Source organism: Leptosomus discolor, chromosome 2, assembly GCF_034619465.1.
Source record: "Leptosomus discolor isolate bLepDis1 chromosome 2, bLepDis1.hap2, whole genome shotgun sequence".
Lineage (NCBI taxonomy): Eukaryota > Metazoa > Chordata > Aves > Leptosomiformes > Leptosomidae > Leptosomus > Leptosomus discolor.
Window position 1 is genome coordinate 58060950 of NC_141392.1, and position 24220 is coordinate 58085169.

At 41.8% G+C, this 24220-nt stretch overlaps 1 protein-coding gene across 1 annotated transcript in view; it reads left to right on the forward strand.

Moving 5' to 3' along the window:
* The first annotated feature begins 8970 nt into the window (after positions 1-8970).
* Positions 8971-24220, forward strand: part of SCAF8 (SR-related CTD associated factor 8) — a 59462-nt gene continuing 44212 nt past the window's right edge. The window contains exon 1 of the mRNA XM_086460434.1: positions 8971-9000. Coding sequence (XP_086316560.1) covers positions 8971-9000 — 30 coding nt within the window. The remainder of the gene's footprint in view (positions 9001-24220) is intronic.

A 24220-nucleotide genomic window follows, 5' to 3' on the forward strand; every position in this document is an offset into this window, starting at 1 on the left:
GCCAGCTCCCAGGTCTGTCACCCTCCTGAGCTGAATTCTGGATCCAGGGATCTGCATCTGCAGAGTTGAGTAATGTGAATGCATGGGAGGAGATAATTTCCCACTGGTGACTGCAAGAGTTTGGGAAGGGCAGTGCTGGCATACCTGAATAACTGTGCGTGTGTCAGCTCAACCCAGCTGGGTTTAACAGCTCTGACTGAGCACCACCTGCGCTACAGTTTAGGCAGTGTTTTGCAGAGCACACAGTACCTGTAGTTTGCCCAGTTTCTCACAATCCTTTATAGTGAAGAGCTATAACTATGTTGACATACATACATATGTAGTTAATAAGAGTCAAATAAGTATCAAGTTCAGAGTGTTAAAAGTAACTATACTCAAGCAGCAAGCATATTCCCCCCCCCCCCCCCCGCCCCCAGATGGAGCTTACAAATAATTTTTGTTAGTTACTGTCATGTGCTAGTTATTGACCAAGAGATAACAAAGACGTGTAAGGAGTGTGTGTCTGTGGACTCCTGAATCTTTCAGATAGGTGAAGGATTAAAAGGTATTTCTAGACATTATTAACCACTTGACTTCAGGGGACAAATCATTCTGCACACGCTGGAGGTGTCTGTATTTCTCCTCGTTGGGTCCCATGTGTGCCATATTATAATTTCCCACTACATCAGAGGTTCTGCGTACTGTTGTCTGCCTATGCTTTCAAAAGAGGAGGATACCTGGTTGACCTGCATACCCTGTGATTTTTTTTTTTTTTTTAGTATCTACTGTGCAGTTTTCTTTATTAAACATTTGTATTGTCTTTGAGTTTGGACAGGCAAGTCTTATTCTTGGAGGAAGAAAAGGATCTGCCAATATTCCTTTGGTTTAGTTCTGATCTACCAGTCTTACAGATAGATCTAACTAATGGCAAAACCTAGTAAGCGTGCACTTGTGCCTTGCTTGAAGCTTACTGATAGTGATGTCTAATAACATTCCAGAAGGATGATTGTTTCCTCACGCAGGACTTGAGTGTTACACTCAAGGGGTCCTCGGTTTTTTGTTTGTTTTACCCCAGCCATATATGCCTTAACCAAATTTAGCAATTTTTATTAGGACATCTGGAGAGAAATCTGAGTGTGGACATAAGCTAACTGCCATGCCAGAAACATACATTATTTTAAACAACAGTTAATAGTGTAAATAGCAAATATTGTCATTCTAGTATGTGTTTTCAGTGAACACTTGGAATGGGAATGTAAAAGGATAAAGCAAGCATAGCTATGTAAGTTTCTTCTGAAAAAGCTATAAGTAGCCAATGATTCCGCCTGCCCCCGGTTTTTCCTTACCACCCCAGTAGTAAGGTGGTAGCTGGTTAAAGTTCCTTGTGTATCTACATGTAATCATAGCTGCTGTATTTGTTTCCATTTAACTTTTCCAATGCAAGGCTTTAGACTGACCTTCTTTTGTAAAGAATAAGCATGCTTCTGGGAAGAAAACAGGTTTTTTTAGTCTGTGCAACCACGGACTTCCGGTTTCTCTCCTATTGCTGTGTGAATTGTTAAGGAGCCTCACTGCCCAAGATCTAACAGAGGAAGTGAGTGGAAGGAAATAATTTACTTCATTAACTGGAATGACTGTTTACTGAAAGGTAATGGAAGAGATAAAAACTCCATCTTTTTACACTAAAAAAGTGCAGTTGATACAACTGTAATGAGGTCATAACTTGCCAGAAAAGAAGTTCTGAAACTCAAAAATCAGTCTTAACAGCTGAATATGATGAGAAAACTGTCAATGCAGTAAGAAGGTGTATTTCATGTCTTGGAACTTTCTTCCTCAAATGCGTTTTTTTGGTGTGTTGTTTTTTTTTGTTTTTTTTTTTTTGTCAGTAGTCGATTAGACATTGCAGGCAGTCAGGTTTAATCTGTATGAAATAAACCTTGGTGATTCAGGTCTTCTACAGGTTGTGATTTCGATAGCTGTCACAATACAGATGCATGTGGTGAGTCTGGACCAATGACTGAAGCAAAACTTGTCTGGCTCCACATATACCTGTGCCAAAGGCCTATGCCTAGGAGACCTGCCTACTGATTTTATTCTCTTTATAGTGGTATTTTGCATTTTTACTTCTGATAGAAAAAGTGATCTTAAACGTTGGCTAAAATTTTGATTTCATGTGTATGTAGACTTTTGTAAGATAACGATTGTGATAGTCCAGGTCTCACTTGTTTAAACTTGAAGCAAACAGGAAAAAAAGCTTGAACCAAAATTGCTAATTTTCCTATGTCATTTGCTTGAGACAGTAAAGACAGAAAAGATGGAAATTACTCTTAATGTATTGTGCTCACATTTGTTACGCTCTGTAACAAGATTTCCTCAGCAGAAAAAACTCTGGTTTTGCAGCCTTATCGTTGCAAGTTGGAGATGTGGTATGTATGGGCAGGATAGAGTGTGAAGGAATGATCCAAATTGCTGGTCAAGGTCTGCTTTCCTTGCTGTCAGCCTGTGTGTGAAAAGGAACGTGAGCCAGCTGGTAAACACTTCTTCCATTTTTTTTTAAATTAAAAAGTATTCTTAGTCCATCTTTAGTGTTCTCACTTTGGGCTTTTTGATGGTAGGTTTGCGTGTTGCTCTACAAACAGCACCACCCCAAATCAGCAGTCTTTTGCTATCTTACGATGTCTGAAACTTATCAATGAATCCTCCTTGAATTTTCCTTGAAATACTTAAGTATATTTTTGAAAGGGTTTTTTTTTTACTACTGGAACAGAATCATTTAAGAAGATTTCAGTACATATATTTATATATATATATATATCTACTGAAAAACTATTCATAATTTTGTTTAATTTGAGCTTCCCTCGAGCAGAAAAATGGATGTGCTTGTAGTTGGAATTGGCTATAAAACATCTGTTATGTCTTTTACGGTACTTGCAGGCTGAGATCATAAGGATGTTCTATCCTTGTAGTTCTGCTTTTACATTAAAATGAGAAGCATGCTGTAATGGCTGCTGCGACACCATCGTCTGACCTTTATTTTATAAGAACTGCCTTGTTAGGAGGAGAAATAAATGGTGACTGTGCAGCTATAGGAAACAATGATCACTCTACCTTGTAATTGTACACTATAATCAGAAACAGGATGGCACAAAGTTCAAACTTCAAGATTAGAACCCTGCACACAGTAAGAAAGCATTGGGAAATGCTTCCTGGCTGAGCTTATTTTAGCAAGGTTGGAAATGCCACAGTAGGTGTGACTTGTATTGCCAGCACACTTGCACCGGTTTATCCAAACCTCCTACAAGCAAGCATGAGAAATGTTACTCGAAGCTAATTTCTAAGTCTCTTTCTTCTGCTTTCCTGATAAAAGCAGTTCCCTTTGAAATCAGCACAGACTTATAGAGTGTGCGTCTGAGAGCAGAAGCTGGCCAGTAAATTAAAGCTCCAATGCCTTTGAATGTGTTTTTCCAACAAAGGAGTCTTGAGGTGATTTCTGCGGTGTCATGCTGAGAGAGTCTGGCACCATCATGCTAGGACAAGCACAAGATATTTGGAGTAAGTCAAGCTTGACCAGAAGGCACTGCATAGTAAACTAACTGAGGTTTCCAGTTATCGAGCTATCATGAGCAACATGTGGTTATGAATATAATGGTTCAAAATTTCTCTGGCAATCTCTGAAATTTCAAAGTTACTTGGGAAAACAAAAAACTCCTTATGTGAATATGTCTGTAACAAATTCAGGAAAAGTTCAATAGACAATTTATTTCTATACTTTTATTTACAAATTAAGAGCTTTTATAATGGTTATAGTGAAGGAGGAATGGCAACAGAAAAAGCAAATGAAAGAAGAAGATGAGGTAGAATTAGTGAAGAAAGACAGAGGTGAGAATCGTGCTAAAGTTCAGCCAAAAACATAAGCAGCTCTTTGAAAATGCACTGAAAAACTAAGTAGCGACTGGCAGTGTGCACGGAGGATGACTTGCAGCTGTGCATTCAAAAGAAGTGCAGAGAGAATTACTGTGAAGAAAACTTAGTGACATCTCCTTACCTGAAGGTACAAGTGGCTAATAACAGATCTTCTTTCCTCTGTTCTCTGTGCCTACTGTAACACCAGCTCTGCCTCCTGACACTTGCATGTGGTTTTGAATCTAATACTTGCACGTGGTTTCCGCCCCCGAGAGAAAACATCAGGGAATTGCTCACCTGGACGGAGTATTTCTTAAGGGCTTTTGCCAGTTTGGCACTTGTTTGATCTGTTGACTCTAAATTTGAACTTGTCAGAAGTAGGAAAAAGGCAGGCATACCTATTTTACCTATGCTTATGGAAAAAAAAAAAAAAACACCTTACTAAACAGTGGATTAAAGATCTATTCAGTCTTCCTTTTCTCTCAGAATTGCAAAGCTGCGTGTTTGTATCCACACAGCAAATGTGGCCCATCATTGCAAACCTCAGGTAATTAATCCACATGTTGGAAAGCAAGTGGGATCTTATTTGTAAAACCCAAGTTTCTGGTATGAGTTTCAGCAGTTGTGCAGAGCATTGGAACAGCAGAAAGCTTGTGTCGCGCGGCAAGCTGTCACTCATTCTGCTCCACAGCACAATGAGAAACCTCCCAGCTTTGGTATGTTATGAGCAGTAGTGCAAGTCATTGAATTAGATGGTCTCGTGGTGCAAGGTGGCCTCACCCCAGAATGAGCCAGTGTTGCTTCATTAATACTGTTTTGATATTACTTCATTTCTATGCTTGCTTAAATTAGAACACTTAGTCATAAGTGGAGATGTATTACAGTATTCATTCTGTAGCCTATTCCTTATTCTTGGATGATAGCTAGCTCCTTATGAGATCAGGGAAGTATTCTGCTCCTATGACTTTTTTTTTTCCTACTGCTGGAATAAAAATGGGGTTGTTAAAAGGCTTTGTTACCTAAACACTTTAAGTGGAAAATGTATTTCTTTAAATGTTTGTTACAGACCTACAGCAAACTGACTCAATACGGGGGAAGGGGAACCACTTAATTTCAAATTCAGGCCCTGGGCTTTTGAGGTCAAGGCTTTGTGCATATATCTTAAGTGTAAATCCTACCCCTCCTTCTCTGGTTTCTCCTTTATTCACTCTTCCCCTTCCTTCACCGGAATAAATTAGCCTTCTGGAATAAATATTCTGGATAAGCAACTGTGTGGGAGTTGTGGTCACTTCGAGGCCAATTTCAAAATAGATTTTGCAAAGCTTTGTCTTGTCCAGTGTAGTATTTCCATCTGTTTTAATAAGGAAAACTAAACTTGCTCCAGTTTCACCTGAAAGGAAAGCTACCAGATCCTGGAGGATTGTTTGTAACGACAGCATTTCAGTAAGTTTTCTTGGTGGTTTGGATGGCTGGATGCCAGGTGCCCACCAAAGTCACTGTATCACTCTCTCCCTCCTCAACTGGACAGGGGAGAGAAAAATGTAACAACAGGCTAGTGAGTCGAGATAAGGACAGGGAGATCACTCAGTATTTACAGTCACAGGCAAAACAGACTCAACTTGGGAGAAAAAAAATGTAATTTATTACCAATTAACTCAGAGAGGAGTAATGAGAAATAAAACAATCTTAAAACACCTTCCCCCCACCCCTTCCTTCTTTCCCAGCTTACTTTGTTCCCGATTTTTCTCCCTTCTCCCCCCCAAGTGGTGCAGGGAGACAGGGAATGGGGGTTGGGGTCAGTTCATCACACACTTTCTGCCGCTCCTTCCTCCTCAGGGGGAGGACTCCTCACACGCTTCCCCTGCTCCAATGTGGGGTCCCCTCTCATGGGAGACAGTCCTCCATGACTTCTCCAGTGTGAGTCTTCCCACAGGCTACAGTTCTTCATGAACTGCTCCAACGTGGGTCTCCTTCATGGGGTGCAGTCCTTCAGGAACCGACTGCTCCAGCGTGAGCCTCCCTCACGGGGTCACTAAGAGCAAAACTGCTCCAGCGTGGGCTTCTCTCTCTCTCCACGGGCCACAGGTCCTGCCAGGAGCCTGCTCCGGTGCAGGCTTCCTATGGGATCACAGCTTCCTTCAGGTATCCACCTACTCCGGCGTGGGGGCCCTCCACAGGATGTAGGCAGTCATCTGCTCCACCGCCCATGGGCTGCAGGGGGACAGCCCGCCTCACCATTGTCTTCACCACAGGCTGCAGGGGAATCGCTGCTCCGGCGCCTGGATCATCTCCTCCCCCTCCTTCTTCACTGACCTTGGTGTCTGCAGAAATGTTTCTCTCACATATTCTCACTCCTTTCTTGCTGCAGTTACTGCTGCGCAGTAGCTTTTCCCTCTCTGAAATACGTTATCACAGAGGCGCTACCACCATTGCTGATGGGCTTGACCTTGGCCAGCAGTGGGTCCATCATAGAGCTGGCTGGCATTGGCTCTATCGGACATAGTGGAAACTTCTAGCAGCTTCTCGCAGAAGCCACCCCTGTAAACCCCCCCCCCGCTACCAAAATCTTGCCATGCAAACCCATTACAGTTTCCTAAAGGAGCACAAAGCCAATAGTTTTACCAGGTGTTCTTGTAATACATGAATCCCATGTAAAGCTTCCACAATGATTTGAACCGAGTTGTCTGTTCACATTTTATTTACTCTCAATTACCACAGGGGGAAAAAAAAACAAAACCAAAAACAACAAAAGAGGAACAGAGGCCTTGGCCCTCCTGGTGAGCACAGTGTACTTCTCTTGAATCATCTGTGAGGTGGGGGTGGTTCTGGCAGAAGACTGCCAGAAGGTTGCACAGAGCTGTGCAGTCCATACAAGTAATGGTGTTACTCACTTGGAAGGGACCTTGGGAGATCTCTAGTCCAGGCCCTGGCTCAAAGCAGGGTCAGCTGTGAGCTCTGAGTGGGTTACTAAGGCCTTTATCCCATGGGACCTTGGAAAGGGATGGAGACTGCACAGCTTCACTGGAGAACCTGCTCCACTGCCTCGCCATCTTCTCAATGGAAAAGGTTTTCGTTCGGTTGTGCCAGAACCTCCCTTGCTTTAATTTAAGACTGCTGCATCTTGACCTTCTGCTGTATACCTCTGTCAAAGAGTCTTATACCATTGTTTCTGAATGATAAAAAACATTAAGGAGCCTTATTCAGCCATTTTACTTTGCAGGTTTTTGCTGCTACTGAGTGCCTTCCTTACCCCATGGCCAACCTTTTATCAGTCTGAACAGACCCAGTCCCCTCATCCTCTCCTAACAGGACACTTGCTGTAGCCTGCTGGCCCTCTTGGTGGCCTGACACCGCAACAACAGTGGTTGCTAGAGATGGATTTTTTCTCTAAGTAAGCCTGTTGGGCAGGGGGGGTGACTACTTCCAGTTCTGTTTGTAACAAAACTCTGTGTTTCTGTAAGAATGGAGCTGTAGGATTCCAGGTCTGCCTCAAAAGATGTGCTTACCTTAATTCATAAGTTACCATGTTTGTTGAGTAAAGCACAGCTCAGTTTGGAATTCCTGATTCTGCCCTGTAGTGGGAGTATTCACTGTCCATGAAGAGCCCTTGTGGTTCCCGTCTGAGGGGTGCCTGTGAGGGCAGGAGGGTGCAGTCTATCCGGAGCATGGCCTAGACTGGACGATAATGAAACATGATTTGGATCGGAGCCTAATTCATGCTGTCATAGCTCTGCTGTGTCGGTAGAGTTGAAAGGACATAACTGAGCTCTGGAAAAACAGCAGCCAAAGACAAACCTAAAGTTTCATCTTCAATGCCTCTGAGCTCCTTGAGGCTCTCCCTGACGAAGGTGAGTCAGGTGGCAGCCTTTGTGTTTGAGAGAACAAAAATCTGTGCCCTGGAAGCAAGTCCTCCTGTTTGATAGGGCTGCTGCTGCTGGGATTTCTCAGCCGAGTGAGGTGTTGGTGCTGCAGGGAGAGGCAGGTGCCCTGCCGGGCTGGCATGGTGGCGGGGAGCGGGTAGCACGGCTGCACCCTGTCAGAAACTCAACCTGGGACTGTGCCCTGGGCGATGGAACAGTAGTGCCTTAACGCCCGGGGCTGTGTTTGGGAGACTCTTTTTGGTGTCGGGTTGTCAAGTTATAATATCCCTGTACTAAGTGCACCGTGACTTGTGATTGATTTGCGTTATAATTTTGGCGGTTTTTTTTTTTCCCTTTCCTCTTGATAAATAATATCCTTTGCTAATTGCTTGTGATTTTTTTATTACGATTTTTTTTTTTTTTTCCCTGCCGATTCTTTTTCCTGTTGTTTTTCTTCAAGCCTGCGTGCTGTTCCCGTTTTCCCCGGCGGGCCGTGCCGGGAGGTGAGGCTCCGCGGGCAGGGGGGCGGGAGGCAAACGCTCTCCTCCCTGCGGGGATCCGGCCTTCAGCCGGCAACAGCGAAAACGCTGTCCCGAGAACTCCACGGTTCGCCCCCGGTGACGAAGCACCGCGGCGTCTAACACCTTGTTCCCGTAACCCTTCGCTTCACTCCCGCTCGCTAGGCCGGGCCGGGCCCGGCCGGCGGCGCTGCGCGGGGGCGGGCGCGGAGGCGGAGAGGGAGGAGGGCGGTCGGGGCGGGACGCCATCCCGGCAGCGCCTCTGTGGCGCGGCGCGGCGCGGCCCGGCAGGCGGGCGGGCGGGCGCTGCCCGGCAGGCGGCGCTGTAGCCGCCTGCGCCGCTCCCCGCTCCTCTCGGAGCTGCGCTGCGAGGAGCCCCCGTGTGTCCGCCATATTGGCGCCCGCGCCGCAGCCGCTGCGCCTTGTTCCTCCATCTCCTGCCGGCGCGGCCGAGCGGAGCCGAGCGGGGGAGGGGACGTCGGCGCCGCCGGGCGGGAAGCGGGGAGAGGAGGCCGCGCGCTGCCGGGAGGAGACGGAAACGAGCGGGGCCCGCGTCCCTCCGCGCCCGCCCCCTGCGCCACCCGCCATGGCGAGAAGGCCCGGCGGCCCCTGAGCGAGGCGCACACACAGACCGAGACTAACCCCCTCCCGGCCGCGGCCCGGCCGCCATCAGCGGAGAGAAGCTGCCTGGCTCCCGCCTCCGCCACGACATGGAGGCCGTGAAAGCCTTTAACAGCGAGGTGTGTACACCCCCCCCCCCCCCTCGCGCCCCCCATCCCGCTCCTTCCCCTCGGGGTCGGGGAGCGGGCGGGGCCCCGGAGCCAGGCGCCTTCCCTGCCCCCTCCCGCTGCGTCCACCTCGCCGCGGGGAGGGGGCGGGAAGCGGAGGGGGCCTCGGCGCGGCGTGGGGGGTGGGGGAGCGCTCCCGCAGGCGGCCTCGGGGTCCGGGGGTTCCCCCCCGCCTCGAGCAGGGAGCGGGCCGTTGTCGCCGTCCCTGGGAACCGGGGGGGTGGTGGTGGGGAGAAGGTAATGGAGACACCCCCCCCCCACACACACACCATTCCTCCTTCCGCCGTGAGGCTGGGGGAGGCTGAACGGAGAAGAATGGATCTGGCGGCGGGCTGAGGGGAGCGGGAGGAGGCCGAGGTGGAGGAGGCCTCTCCGGCGCCTGGGGTGCGGTGGGGCGGGTGATGCCTGGCCAACTTCGGGCAGCGGCCGGAGGAGGCTGCGGGGGCGGCAGCGGGTTCCCGGGGTGGCCGGCGCGGGGTCCGCGCTCCTCCCCGCTGCCCTCGCCTCGCCTGTTCCATGTGCGCCCGTCCCAGCCGGTGCGCGCTTTAACTCCGCGTGGGGCCGCGCTTTACATCAGGGGGTGGGAATACAAAGGCCTGGAGGTTCGGCTCTCCGTGTTTGAGGATAGTCTGCTCGCTGTGGTCAGGATGGAAGCAGACGTCCCTACGTCAGGTCGTGCACCACAGCGCTGTGCTGAGGGTGGGCTTCGGCACCCATAAACACACGCTGACAGGCTCAGGTGGTGATATGGCACCTGGCTTCTCTTTTGTGCAGGTAGTAAACGTTTATTTTGTTGCAAGATTGTCACTGTGGCAACTCCACTTGCTTCATTTTCATTGTGAGGGTTTGTATGGCTTATATTTTGAAGTTAATGTAAGAGCAAGGGAAATAAATACATATTTGCTTTATAGGAAGTCATCGTCTTAGAAAAAACAGTTTTACTTTTATTGAGTGTAGAAAGTATCAGCTGTGGCTACAATGTGTACTTCTACAGACTGCTGCACATTCTGGTTGCCCTTTTGCTACCCCCAGTGGGGATGTAGTAGGGTTTTAATGATTTTAAGAGATACAGTGCTGGTTTGGGTTTTTAAAATGTTAGTTTGATTTGTACTGGAACGACGTGGCAACCATATTGTTTCTACAAGCCACAGTAAGATAGGTTTTCAAAAATGGGCAGGGACTTCATAATAACTCAGGAGCAGTTAAACAGCTGTAACTGATGTTCAGTTCTAGGTTTTGTACTTCATGCAATTTGAATTCTTAAGTAGAAGAAATCACATTGTGGCTAGTAGAAGAAAAATAAATACTAGAAACTTTTTTCCTATTTTATTGTTTGATTTGCTTATGTGCTATGGAAGAGTAATCACAAGAACAGAAGAACATGAGTAGATTAGAACCTTTTTCTTGTATATACCTTATAGTGTGAGCAAAAGTTTTCCCTTTCATATTAAAAACCAACTTGCTGAGCAGTCAAGTACAAGTCCTGTAAAAGTAATTAACTCTGGAGACTTAAGGTGAGAACTGTACTGAAGAGGAGCGCTGTAGAATATGCCTTAAATGCTTGAAGAATAGTAAACTTTAGGTTGTTGGAAAAGAAAATGCAGAAGATCAGGCAGTGACATTTTAACCAATTTATCTCCTATGGTATAAATAGACAGCATCTATGAATAGACTTTTTTTATGACTTCTCTTTCTGTTTTGTTTAACCTGTGTTGCTGTATTTGAATGTTGGTCTACACTGATAAGAAGGTTTTAAAGATGCTATGACTAAACCCCTGATCCTAGAAGTAAAAGATACAGGACTTACTACTTTTAGGGAATCCAAAATGTCGTTACTAGCCATTCTTAACACCTCTTACCCAGTGCAGAACTTGACTTTAACTTAACTTTCCATCGTTGTCTCTGATCTAACTGGCCTTTACACATTTTGTGATTTAGAACTGTGAAATGATTAATAAATATTTAAAGTAGGTGAAGTGTATGAGTCTATAGACTGTAGTTGGTGCTATACCTAAATACTTTTTTTTTAACTTACAAAATATTGGTACTTTATGTCTAAAAATATTTTTCTTTGTTTATATGATGTTTTAAGGTCGTGTTGTACTCCAGAAATGACATCAGAGTTCTGTTGTAGAGACTTTTGGCTTAAAATAGATGTAAATTAAATTTAGCAGCAGATGGGATAGACTAAATTGTACAAAAACTTCTACCATACTTTCTTTTATACAGTTTGCATTCAGTTAATAATTTTACAACAGTTTATGTAACTTACTGGTGAAATCCAGATGACACATTAGAAGAAACATTCCAAATACATTTAAACGCTTAAGTCTGCAGGTTGGGTACTTCTGGGGTTGGGGTTTTTTGTTTGTTTTTAAAGGAAAGAGTTGTGTTTGGATTCTGCAGTGAAGCTAAAATAAAGGCAGCTGTCTGTCAAGGTAGTATAGCTTACTCCAAATGTGTGTGTGACTTGAGCAATGTCTTGTATTATAGCTATCCTATATGACAGTCAGAATTGAAGTGATTAACGTATGCTTGTCATTAATTTGATTAGAAATAAATATCTCAAGTTTATTTGAACACTGACTACTGGAAATAATGCTGACTATTGTGGAAAGCTGTCAGTGTCTAGCGATGATATATAGCATTATCAGTGCTGTACCTAGTTGTATATATAAAATTAGCCCTATCATTTAAAGTCTTGGGAAAGATAAATTTAAAGATGAAAAATAATCGCACTCCTAAATAAAACATGCTCAGTATTGTTTTCATGTAATGGTTGATGTTTTACTATTTGAAATGCTTCTCAACTGAAAAACAGAATATTGTACAACTGACTTAGTATCCCGTTGAAGTAATTGGCAACATTTTATACCACACAGTTTATCATTTGCTGTAGCTGACATCATGAAGGCTGACCATTGGAGAATCATTTTCCTGCAGGTCTCAGTTCAGGCCCTGAGTTTTTTCTGAAAAGCACAACATCAAAGTCAAGAATTGAAATGGACTAGAGGCAAGCATGCATGCTGTCATAGTTCCAGCACTCAGATGGTAATGTTTTAATTGCAGACTTGAGTAATTAAAACTCAGTAGTTGTTACATAGTCAGTTCAGTGTTAAAGTCTTGCCGTCAGCTTCAAATCTAGCCATTCTCACATTGGTTTCGGGTACTGTACCTGCAGTTGGTTCTAGGTGCTATACTCCCCAGAGTTTTCTTGCAATACTTGTGCTTTTTGCACTGGCAAGCTGTGTATTTCCAAATTGGTTTTCATTTTATGATATGAAGAATGTGTGCAGATAAGTCTGAAAGGAGACTAACGGATGCTTTAATTCTGAAACTCATTTAATTATTTTTTAATTTATTTAGATATGAATCTGTAGAATAAATGTAAATAGTTTTACAGACAGACATGTAGGACTGGAATTTATTTTAGGGGAAATGGAGATCACAAATTAGTTTAAGTACAACACAAACTGGATATTTGAAGTGATGCTTTGTTTAGCCATGTTAACTGCATCTTTAAGTATTGAATAATGGGAATCTTGAAAGGACATCTGTTTAAATTTTAAAGGGCAAATTCAGCTTAGATGCGTATTTTTTTTAAAACTGCAATAGTAGTTCACTGATCTAGTTCAATTAGACGTAGCATTTCTATTCATTTAAAGTTTCTCATTATCTTTAGTCACATACAGGCGCACATCTCCTCATGTACGAGCTTCGTTAAGTCTTGTTGTCCGTGATGCTGCCCTCACTGTTTGTTTTTGTATGCTCTTTATTGAAAAACAAAACAAGAATATCTTATGCTTAAGCTATGCACACTTTGGTCAAATCATTGAAAATTACTTGTACTTTATGAGTTGCTGAGACTGTCACCTGCAGTTTTGAACTACAGCCATTTAGAAGGTTAGCAATGGTGAAACCTACTTAGGGCAGTTTAATAGCTTAAAAAAATCTCACAGCATACCTAGTTGTAGAACTTTCATTGTTGAATCCAGTGAACAATAGCTGTTAGCATCCAGTGCTACAAATTCGAGCTGAAATGTAGTGGAAAAATTACAGGGTTTATGTTAGTCAGGCAATACAGTCTCTTATTGTACTGGAGATGCAATTGTGAAAAGGGCTATCGTATATTTAAAACAAAAAAAAAAAAAAAGAAAGAAAAAAGAATAAGGCAAAACTCCCTTGAAGCCCAGGAACGAGAAGGTCACGTGTCTTCTGATTCCTTTCAGAAATGCCATGTTAGTTTGACTGTGTTTTGTATAAAAAGTGTAATTTTTGTTCTGTGTGCGATTGGGTGCTGATCTTTTCATATACAAGGGAATTGAATGGAAAACTGGGTGTCCTCATGGAGACATGGAATATGCTTCATCTTAGTGTTTGAAGATGAAGATGCTCATAACGTGCTGTGATATTAAGGTAGTGATTACAGTTTGTTTAAAGAGTGATCTGGTCCCCATGCCTTTTCTCTTGTTAATCTAAATGGTTTCTAGGGTGTGAGAGTCACAATTAAAACTTCCACAGCATTGTTACGCTGGGGTTTAGCTGTTACTAACAATGGAAGTGGTTGTCCTTGCGTAGCTCATCGTAAAGCCGAGTCACAGTGAGCTCTTGGTGTGCAGAATGGTTGAGAGCTGTGCAAGATGATAAGAAGTGATACATACAGTGATGGTTGGTAATTTTGGGTTAACTGCTACTTCTGAAATTAGTCAGTGGTAGGGGCATTACAGTCTCTGATCATTTGCTGGCAACGCTGTTGTCTGTCTACTCTGCACTTCATTCTCTGTCGGTCACCTTTATCGTGATGTTTCTTCAGAAGGTATGTTTTAAGTGGCAGTAGGGAACAGTTTAGTCGACTACAATTTCAGAAACGTGACCCTTGGAAATAACCCACATTTTAATTACTGAGCATTGGAATATGGAGTATAGGTGCACAAAAGCGTACATCAAATATTCTGTTTTAGACTGCTTTATTTCAATGGCATATTCTGTCACCGAGGCAGCTTTTTTCATGAGAGAATGCCAGTTGATACTAAAAAAAGCTAAATGGTATGCTTCATGAAGATGCTAAATAGAGATTGATGCTGAATAGCTGGGGAGAGTGGGAAAAAAGAATGCTCTTTGAAATGAAGATCCAGGGCTTTGATTAGTGCAAGTACTAGCAGTTACGTACGGGGAATGGTGACAGGGCATGTAAACTACTCCCTGGCAAGATACTTTTCGTAGATTCTGCTGCATGTTTCATGTTGGCTAAAGCACCTGAAACATCTGCAGAGCTTTTTCCCTAGCTGCCGAGAAAATGAGAAAACTTGTGTCTGTTTCCTGTTCTCTCTCACTAATATTTCACCAGTCATAAAAAAAGTGCAACCTTCTTTCATATCCTTTGCTATTTTGAAGGATTCTGCAACTGATACGTTTAAAGCTTTCTTGTTTTTTGTTTATCTTATACCACTTTCGTGGTCTGATTGTGGTAGAAAACTTGGATGAAAGTTTTTGTTTTACCTCTATTCTTATTTTTGGAAGAAAAAGTTAACTCAGTGATATTTGCATGTGCATGTGGACACGTCTCTCATTCTTAACCTCTGGGGTGGATGTGAAAAAGGTCTTTATAATTTTGCTTTGTAATCCCATAGCACTCCTCAGAGAAAAAACACTGAATCTTTGTAAACTGTGTGAAATCCTTTAAGATACAGCAAGATATATAATAATTTGTTAATTTCCCTTTTGTTGTCAGGAACATTAAGAGCAGTATCAGTGAAATGTAAATATTTCGCTCTGTTGCATCCCAGCAAGAGCTGAACTTTGCTGGCTCTCGACTATTGCCTTTTTGTTAAAAGGGCAGAGGGAAAGTAAGTCCTCTTCTTTTCAAGATACAGTAAATATTAAATTGATGTTCACCTGATTAAATGTCTCCATGTGTGCTAAATAAATATTTACAGTTTCAATATCACCTTTTCAAAGACTGATCTGGCCTTAGACTTTTGCCAGCCACAGAATCTTGACTTCTGGCCTTGTAAAGACATGATCATGCAAGGCTGTGTTAAAGGCCCAAAATGTTAGGGGTTGGGTTTTTTTGTGCATATCTTGCTTAAGGACCTCATTTCTTTTATCATTTTATCAGGATAAACATTGATTATTTTTCTGCTTTTGATACATCCACTTTACATTTCTTCTTAAACTGTCATCTAGATGAAATCCTTATGAGCCCAGGAGGGTGATGTAGATCTCCGGATTCTGCTAACGCTCTTCAGTTGTAACTGGATAGTTACAAGTGTGAGCATTGATCCTGCTCGGTACTCATTTAGAGAGCGGTGAGCCATTTTGTAGTTAAAACAAGTGCGCTTCTGAACTCTCATGACTTCAGATCCCTTTATTTTCACCTCTCACTAAGACCGTGCCTGGGGCTACAATCTTTGACAAAGTACTTGAAATTATCTTAACAGGCCTTCATTTGAGTTTGCGATCAGCAGTCTGTTTTCCTGTGGCAGTTGTAAAAGTGGAGTCTAGTAATCCAAATGACTTTCTTTCTTTTGTTCTGAATGTGTTTTTTTTTTTTCTGTATTTGATAAAGCAGATCTTAAAATATGGTCTAGACAATGGATTACTTTCATGAGGATTGTTTTTAACTTAGAAAGAGACCCTTTTGTGTTTTTTTTTCTTGTCTGTAAAATCGGTCCATAGTTCTACCTCCGGACAGCCACCAAGAAATTTATCCCGAGTGACTGTTTCAGCCTTGATTAGAGAACATGTTCCTGGCCTCAGCAACTGCTGGTGTAACCCATTGTGAGGCCTGGGACAATGGTCCAAAATTGTCTGTTCACCTGTGTATCCAGAGTTCAGCAAGCTTGGCTCTGAAATCCATGAACAATATCAGTCTTTGTTCTGTATCGTAACTTTCCATGAGTTGCGTGTGCATTTCTTCCATTTCTTCACTTCTTCGGAGCTACTTTTCTGCAGTATTTCTCTGGGAGCACTGATGGCAGCAACAGTAAGCGAGGTAATTTTATTAAGCTTATTCAGCAGCTTCTTCTACACTGTAGGGCATGTCGTCTTGAAGAGAAAAAGAGGATCTTCAGCTACTGCTGCACTAGTTCTTGTATTCACCTGTCCTTGCCAGTTGTACTGACGAAAAGGAGACATTTTTTTTAAATAGAATTTAAAAAGGAATTGTTAAAATTTGGAGGAAGTAAGAGGAAATGAGTACATTGCCACCATGATCATCTGTCAGATTTATCCCCACCATAAATGTGTATTTCTTGTAATAGCGTGCTCTTTGTGCTGTTATGCTTTTGGCAAGTGAGCTACCATTTGTACAAAAATGGCAACTATGGAATGTACAACAATTTAGCATTTCCTTTTCTCTCTTTTTCAAGAGTTTGCCTGCAGAGCTTACCTGGTTTTACTGGGTAGAGTTTTTTCATTGTATGAGATATTTTTTTTTTAAAGTTCCAAATGAATACTACTGGATTGCTGTCTTCTAGCTTTGTGATTATAGGAGCAGGTGGCTGATGGGGGCATTTTTCTGATGCTTGGACATACGGAAATACAATGCATGTGTTCAATATAATAAAATACATACGTGGAAGGAAAAGCTTGGAACCTTTATTATTGTGTTTGGTGTTGATGGTTTTTGAGGGTTGGCAGAGAATGCTCTGGTTCCTGTTTACAATGAGGGCACAAAAGAAGATGTGTAAAAGCAGAGGGGCAGAGCTGAGATCGAGGAGGCAGTAGTAGCAAGGAATGGTGGTTTGGGTGGATGATGGCTGAGCAGTGAAACAGTGTAGGGTAGCGACAGCTGAGAGATTGAAGGTGTCTCTTTTGGTAGCCTGTAGCTTGTTTATTGTGAGGTTCTGTCTATAACATTAGTTTTGAAAGATGGGAGTAAATATTCTTTTATAAAGACTGATGACAGCTGCACAAGGTGTTTTATGTATGGCAGTGAACAGCTGTCTTACGTGTTTGAATTGGAATTTATAATTGAAATAGCATGCATTTTTGGGAATGGTATTTCAGAAGATCCATCTTGTGTTGTTTGGCCTAGGGTGCAATGTTTCCAAATACTCAGTCATTTCGATTTGAGTGGTAAGGGTTTCCTTGTTTTTTTCAGTTTTCTGTTTTTGGTATTTGTTAGTTACTTTAAAACTGAAGTATAATTAAATATGTCCATTCTTTGCTTTCCATCCCTATTATCCTATAGCTTGTTTTTTTCTTGAAAGAAGTATAAAAAACTGTAAATTGCTGCTCACTATAAAACTGTTGGTTTAAAAATCTTGGCCTCGTGGCATGGCTTTATGGAGCTCTCTTGAAGGATAATTTAGAAATTAGTACAATAGATAAAAACAGAATTCTAATATTTTGATACTGATGTGATTGCAGTTTTTAAAAGAGAAATAATCATACCTATAAATGCCTTTGGATTTTCCAGAGTTAAGTCCAAAGAGTTTGGAATGTATTAACCAGGTTGTTGGAAGCCTATGGAAAGATCTGATCAGACCAAAGTTTTTCAGAATACCAGATATAACAAAACAAAGCTGGTTCATGTGCAAAGGAGTAGGTTATTCTCTGAATCTGCTCTAAATCACATGTTGATCTTCATCGTTCGGTTCCAAAGAGGCAGTAGTGGCCAGTGCTTCTTAATTTTCGGAAAAGTGGAACACTTAACAGGAAAGGAAGAACATTTATATAACAAGTATATTGGTTGGAGAAATCCAACCCACTATAAACCACGATTTAAAAAAGATTTTGAATTATGAATTTCATTGTGAAAGTAGGGGATTTAAAACCATATCTAAGGAGAAAACATTTTGAAATCAATACAACAGGACAGCTTTTGTTGTGAGCCCTAAAAACAGTTGGCAGAGAAAATGTGTGAGTCTTTGATTTTCATAATGTTTGAGATCTGTCCCTATATTTCACATCTCACAATTGTAGAGGTGTGATTGTATTTAGAATTCTCTAAAAGCATTTGACTCCATACTGTGCCACACTTTACCCAAACCAGTGTGTTGCAACAAGAACAAAGGGCGCTTCTGGTCAGCAGGTCGAGGGAGGTGATTCTCCCCCTCTACTCTGCTCTCATGAGACCCCTCCTGCAGTGTTGCGTCCAACTGTGGGGCCCCCATCATAAGAAAGACATGGATCTCCTCAAGCTGGTCCAGAGGAGAGACACAAAGGTGATCAGGGGGCTGGAGCACTCCCTTGTGAGGACAGACTGAGAGAGTTGGGGTTGTTCAGCCTGGAAAAGAGAAGGCTCTGGTGAGACCTTATAGTGGCCTTCTAGTACTTAAGGGGGCCTGCAGGAAAGGTGGGGAGGGACTCTTGGTCAGAGAGTGTGGTGAAAGGACGAGGGGTAACGGGTTCAAACTGAAGGAGGGGAGATTTAGATCAGATATTAGAGAGAAATTCTTCACCCTGAGGGTGGTGAGACACTGGCACAGATTGCCCAGAGAAGCTGTGGCTGCCCCCTCCCTGGCAGTGTTCAAGGCCAGGTTGGATGGGGCTTTGAGCAACCTGGTCTAGTGGGAGGTGTCCCTGCCCATGGTGAGGGAATGGAACTGGATGATCTTTAAGGTCCCTTCCAACTCAAACCCTTCTATGATTCTCCAGTGTGGGCAGCCCACAAGCTCACCTCTGGAAATCTGCAGAGGCTGACGTTATGCCTGAAGCTGATTGATTTTCCTGTTGGTGATGTAGAATTAGCTATAAAATCATGATGAAGTGTTAATGATGGAAATTAGCCATATGACAGGAACTATGAGAAAATTGCAGAAAGTGAAATACCCCTGTTATATTCCTTGTTTACTTGTGTGATATGCTTTCAAAGATCATCTGGACTTTTTGATCAATCTTTCCTTTCTGTTGTTGGGAGTTTGGGCATTGGTAAAATGCTCAGTCTCGCCTAGCTATTTTATGAGGTCCATTTAGGTTTTTCTAAGCTTTTTGTTCCCATGCGGTAAACATCCTAAGTTAGGACGAAGAGAAAAAGGGGAATTGTATTTTATGGCTTGTAAAGAGTTAGGAGCAATTGAAGTATGTTCTAGAGGCTATTCTGAACATCTGTTATTTGAGAGACTAGAGTTGAATCCAGGTGGTTTCTTTAAATTCCAGTTTTAGGTTCATAGTTTATTTGTACAAAGCAGGCTGTACCAACAGAACTTAGAAGCTTTCTTTGAAAGTAGTAATGAAGAGGGTTATAGGAAATTGTAAATAGGCTGTAGTATGCCTTTTGGCTCAAATATATGAAAACTAAAATGGAATTTTGTTATTCCATCTCAAATTGTTCGGATTCAGTAAATTTGAAAGTCATAATTGTGCTTCTTCAAAATGAAAGGGGTAGGAGAAGGACTGAGCAAAGGCAGTGATGGTAACACCTGAGTTCTTCATGCGCTGAAATTTGATGGGCTGGAGAGACTGCGGTAGTACCTTTGCATCTTATTTCACTTAATTGTTTATACACTCAGTTAGGATGAGTATTCAGCTGTCCTTTAAATGTAAACATAAGTGACAATGACATGTAGACCGTAAGCTTTTCATGTGAGTCTTCTTGGTTGCTTTTATATTAATATAAATCAGTTAAGTGCAACAGTAAAAGGAAGATGCACGCTGGGATATCAGTCATGTTGACTATTATTTTATGTTCGTTGATTTAAACCACATCATGCACTTTAAGTGTTTGAAAACAATTGTATTAAGGTAGTTGCTCTTGAGTTGCAACCCTCTCTTGTTCTGTGCTTTTAATGTTGGATTTTGGCAACTCCTATTTTCTTGGATGATTACTGGAAGAAAAGAACCTTTTGTTATTTCCCTTCTAAACGGAAATATCTTGTACAGAATCACAGAATGGGTTGGGTTGGAAGGGACCTCAAAGATGATTCAGTTCCAACCCCCCTGCCATGGCAGGGATACCTCCCACTAGACCAGGTTGCTCAAGGCTCCACCCAACCTGGCCTTGAACACTGCCAGGGATGGAGCATCTGCAATGGAGCATCTGCCATTCTGGTCATCCTACTTGCACATCTTTGGTGTATATTTTAACATTTCTGTGCAGTGCAGAGAGCAGCAAGGTACTGGTGGGGTTTAAATTACAGTTCTTGCTGGTAGATCCTAGTCAGCGTCAAGGAAAAAACGTGTTCACTGAGGGATAGGCTCATGTAACTTCAGTAACTTTTTCTAGAGATTATGTTTCAGGAGAGTGTGTAAAATGCAACATAATAGAAAGTTGTTGATTCTGTCCTCTTTTTGAGCAATAACTGACAATACTCTTGTTCTTTGCAGTGTGGTGATATAAATACTTGGTAAGCAATTCAGTGACTATTTCTGTATATAGGATTGGATTTGAATTATTTTAATGCTATTGAAATGTGGAAGAAATTAACCTAATTTTTTAAGGTCATATGTATTAGGCTTGACTTCTAAGTGTTTATTTTGTCTTTTGAGCATCGAAATTGCAGACATTTATTATTATATACGATGTCTGGTTAGTGTTGTGTCCTGGTAGCAGCCAGAAAAAATTGTACAAATATTTCAGTAGAATTGATATCCCTGACACAGCTTCTGGTCATAATCTCATACTTAAGAGATTGGTCTGAGTCCTGAAGTATTAGTATCAAAATGTTTATTCCATTAGTTGCTGTAACACTGTAACAGATACTCATCTATATGAATATCTGTTTCTTTGGATCACGTAGGACCAGAGGTGTTTATAGCTTTCAAGCCTTCTACTGGCAAAATTGGTCTTCTAGGAAAAATGAATTCCTAGTCACTGTTCTCTTGCCTTTGTAAGATGTGGCCAGAGGTACAACAAAGGATATATTTACGTAAGAAAAACTTTTTCACTGTGAGGGTGACAGAGCACTGGAACAGGCTGTCCAGAGAGGTTGTGGAGTCTCCTTCTCCGAAGACATTCAAAACCCACCTGGATGCAGTCCTGTGTGATCTGCTGTAAGTGGTCCTGCTCTGGCAGGGGGGTTGGACTGGATGATCTTCAGAGGTCCCTTCCAACCCCTAACACTCTGTGATTCTGTGTTTACTTACGAAGCTGTGTTTTAATAAAGTTAGTTCTTTCTTCTAATTTTTATTCAAAATTTTGGTAGGGAAACAGCTGTCTGTCTCTCTTGCCTGTTGACTGAATGGTGAAAGCGCTGGGCTTTGTAGAGGCGTAATATGCCACTGCTTTCCGTGACTGACCATCCACAGAGGATATAGTTCATGTGCATGCTGCCTGGTCTTCACTTATTCACCTATTTTAGCGTTCTGCAGTATATTGCGTGTAAATTACAATTTACCATAGAATTAACTTGTTACAGATATTTACAGTAGAATTAACTTTTAAAGCACTTTATGAATTACAGTTGTAATGATAAAAATTTTGTTTGCCTTTCTGAACAATCAAAATTTGAAATACACTGATGAATTCCGAGTTACAGTAATCCTTCTCCTGAAGACCATTTTTCTTAACAGAGTTAAAGAAAAAATACAGAGCAGAAATTCAATGTTTTATCTATAGCACTAACCTGACCTTTTGCCTTTCCCCTATCCCCAAAGGATAATTTATATAGCTCATTAAATCTTTGAGCAAGCCCATGTTTTTTTCCCCCAAAGTTTGGAATTAGGACTTAGTTTATTTAAAATTATGTTGGGGAAAGGGAGTATAAATAGTGCTGTTAAGCTTAACTTTTATGTACGCTGGAATATTGCCTTTTACCTATTGTCTTTGCTTTTTGCTGCACAAATCATGACATGTCAGATAGAGGAAAATAAAAAGTTGTGACTGTAATTGGCTTTATTTGCAAGTCTGGTCCTTTCTTGGATATGATACTTAAATGTGCATTTATGTAGTAAATCTATGTAACTTGCTGCATTTGGAACCTGTTACTTCTGAAGGAGGTGCATGAGGAAATGACACTTTTTCCATTATCCAACAAATTCATACAAAATCCCTGTGAGGACAGTTTCCAATCTATTTCCAGATAATACTGGTTTACTGCAATGGAGAGGGTAGCATGGAAGAAATGCATGTTTTAGGATATATTAAAAACTGAGTCTCAAGTATTTTTTTTAAAAAACAAATAATAGAACAGAAAAGATATCTCGATTGGAAGTGATGAGAAGTAGCACAATTTGATTTTGTTTGAAACAATACACAAGTGAATATCATAAAATGAGGAAGAATTTGTGTGACTTTTATGAAAGAAAATAATAGGTCATGTATGTCTGAGAGTTCTTTGAGACAATTAGCAAGCATGTGGATGGGAAGGAACCAGGTGATGTTGCTTGGATTTCCAAAAAAAGTAGTTGAGAAAGATCCATCCCCAAAAGTTTGAAAAGAAGTTGAATTGCTGTGGAAAGTACATCCTTACATTGATAGATGACTGATAAAAGGGGAGATGGGGGAAAAGTTCATGCATAGAAATAAATTGTCCTTTTTCACAATGCAATGTTATGTGGGTTTGTGCTAGGATTCCGTACATTTCGATGTATGCATAAATGCTGTGGAAAAGGGGTAGAATAATGAGGCAAAAATGTTTGTTGACAGTGTTAAGTTATTCAGGATGTTGATACCGAAGGGCCAGCCATGATTGCAAAAGGACGTTGTACTGACTGTTAGATGGCACGCTGCAATTTCCTCAAGTTCAATGTGGTAATGCAGGCTGGGGGGATAGTATGAAAAAGGCAACCCTTGCTTTATGTACATGGAGATGGGCACTGAAATTATGTCATTTGGAAATTAATAAGATCTTGAAACTGAAATGAAAATGCCTGTTCAAAGTTCAGTAGTCAAAATAGCAATCAGAGTCCTGGAAATTAGGAAAGAAAGAGAAACTCATTTATAGTGTCATTACATCTTTATCTTATGCCACGTGCAGTCTAGGTTGCACCTCGCAGGACCGTGTTGGCAGAACTGCATGTACAAAGAAGGGCAGGAAGAATAGTCAAAGGAATGGAACACGTCCATGGAGAAATTGCTAAATACTCTTTTTTGGGCTAGAACAAAGATGACTGGAAGATGATGAGGTAGTGGTCTATAGTACTGGTGATACAGAAGGGGTAAATAACATTTTTTTCTGATGCAGAAGCTAGGTGAAAACAATGTCACTGGTTCAAATCAAGAAAAAGGGAGTTTCTTTGCACAGCTTTTGATTAAACTATCTGCCTTTGCCAGAAGATGTTGGGTATGCTAAAGATTTACATGTAGTAAAAAATTCTGGAGGAACTGGAAAAGGAGCCTGGAATATTTGATACCTGTATGGTGAGAGGGTCTTCCTCTCACCATGGAATGGGCATGAGTCAGGATCTCACCAGCACACCTGAATCTCTGTGTCTCAAGTCCTCCACTGAGAGTTTTCCAACTGACATTCCTGTTAAGCAATAGACTTGATTAACAATATAAGCTACCAAGCTGGGGTTTTTCACCTTCCTATGGTGGTAAGTCATGCTACTGAATGTTTCAGTGTGACGCAAGGCCAATGAGGAGTGAAGAGGAGGAGTGAAGCACAGTTGAATAAGGAAGGTTTTTGAGGCGTGATTTCAAGGTGAATTGGTTAGCTGTTATGCACCCGGTTAAAGAGACAAGGGGAAAGAATTACTGATAGTTTTGGAGACATGATGGAGGTTTGACCATCTGTGTGTTTCTTATGTTTCTACACAGTTGTGTTAGGATAAGAACTTATAAAACAGCAAAATTTATTGTTACAACTCAGTAACAATAGGTTAAACAACAGGTTTAGAGATAGTCTTATAAAACAGAACAAAATCCACTCTTAAAACTACCTGTTACTTTGATCATCTTGAAGACTTTAGTGCTATCTGTCTAATAAGCTGTTAGTGCTCACATGGCCGTTTGGCCAGCATCTGATTCTTACTTCGCAAGGTCGTTACCCTGGGAATTGCTTTCATTGAGACACATTAGGATTTCATGATAAGTTTATCTCTGTGGACTTTGTGTCCCTGAAGTACCATTCAGATTCAAGCCTTCCCTTTAAGGATTTCCTGTGATTTATATTCAGTCTTTAATCAAACATGCATACTTCTATCAAAGGTTTATTGATTGTCCCCCACCTAACTATTGAAATGGTGATGTTCATAAAGTGGTAAAAAAACTCGTGTCCCCTCAAATTCACTGCAAATTGATCTGGTGTTTTCTGTAGCTGTAATGGGTTGGGAAGATTCATGTTCA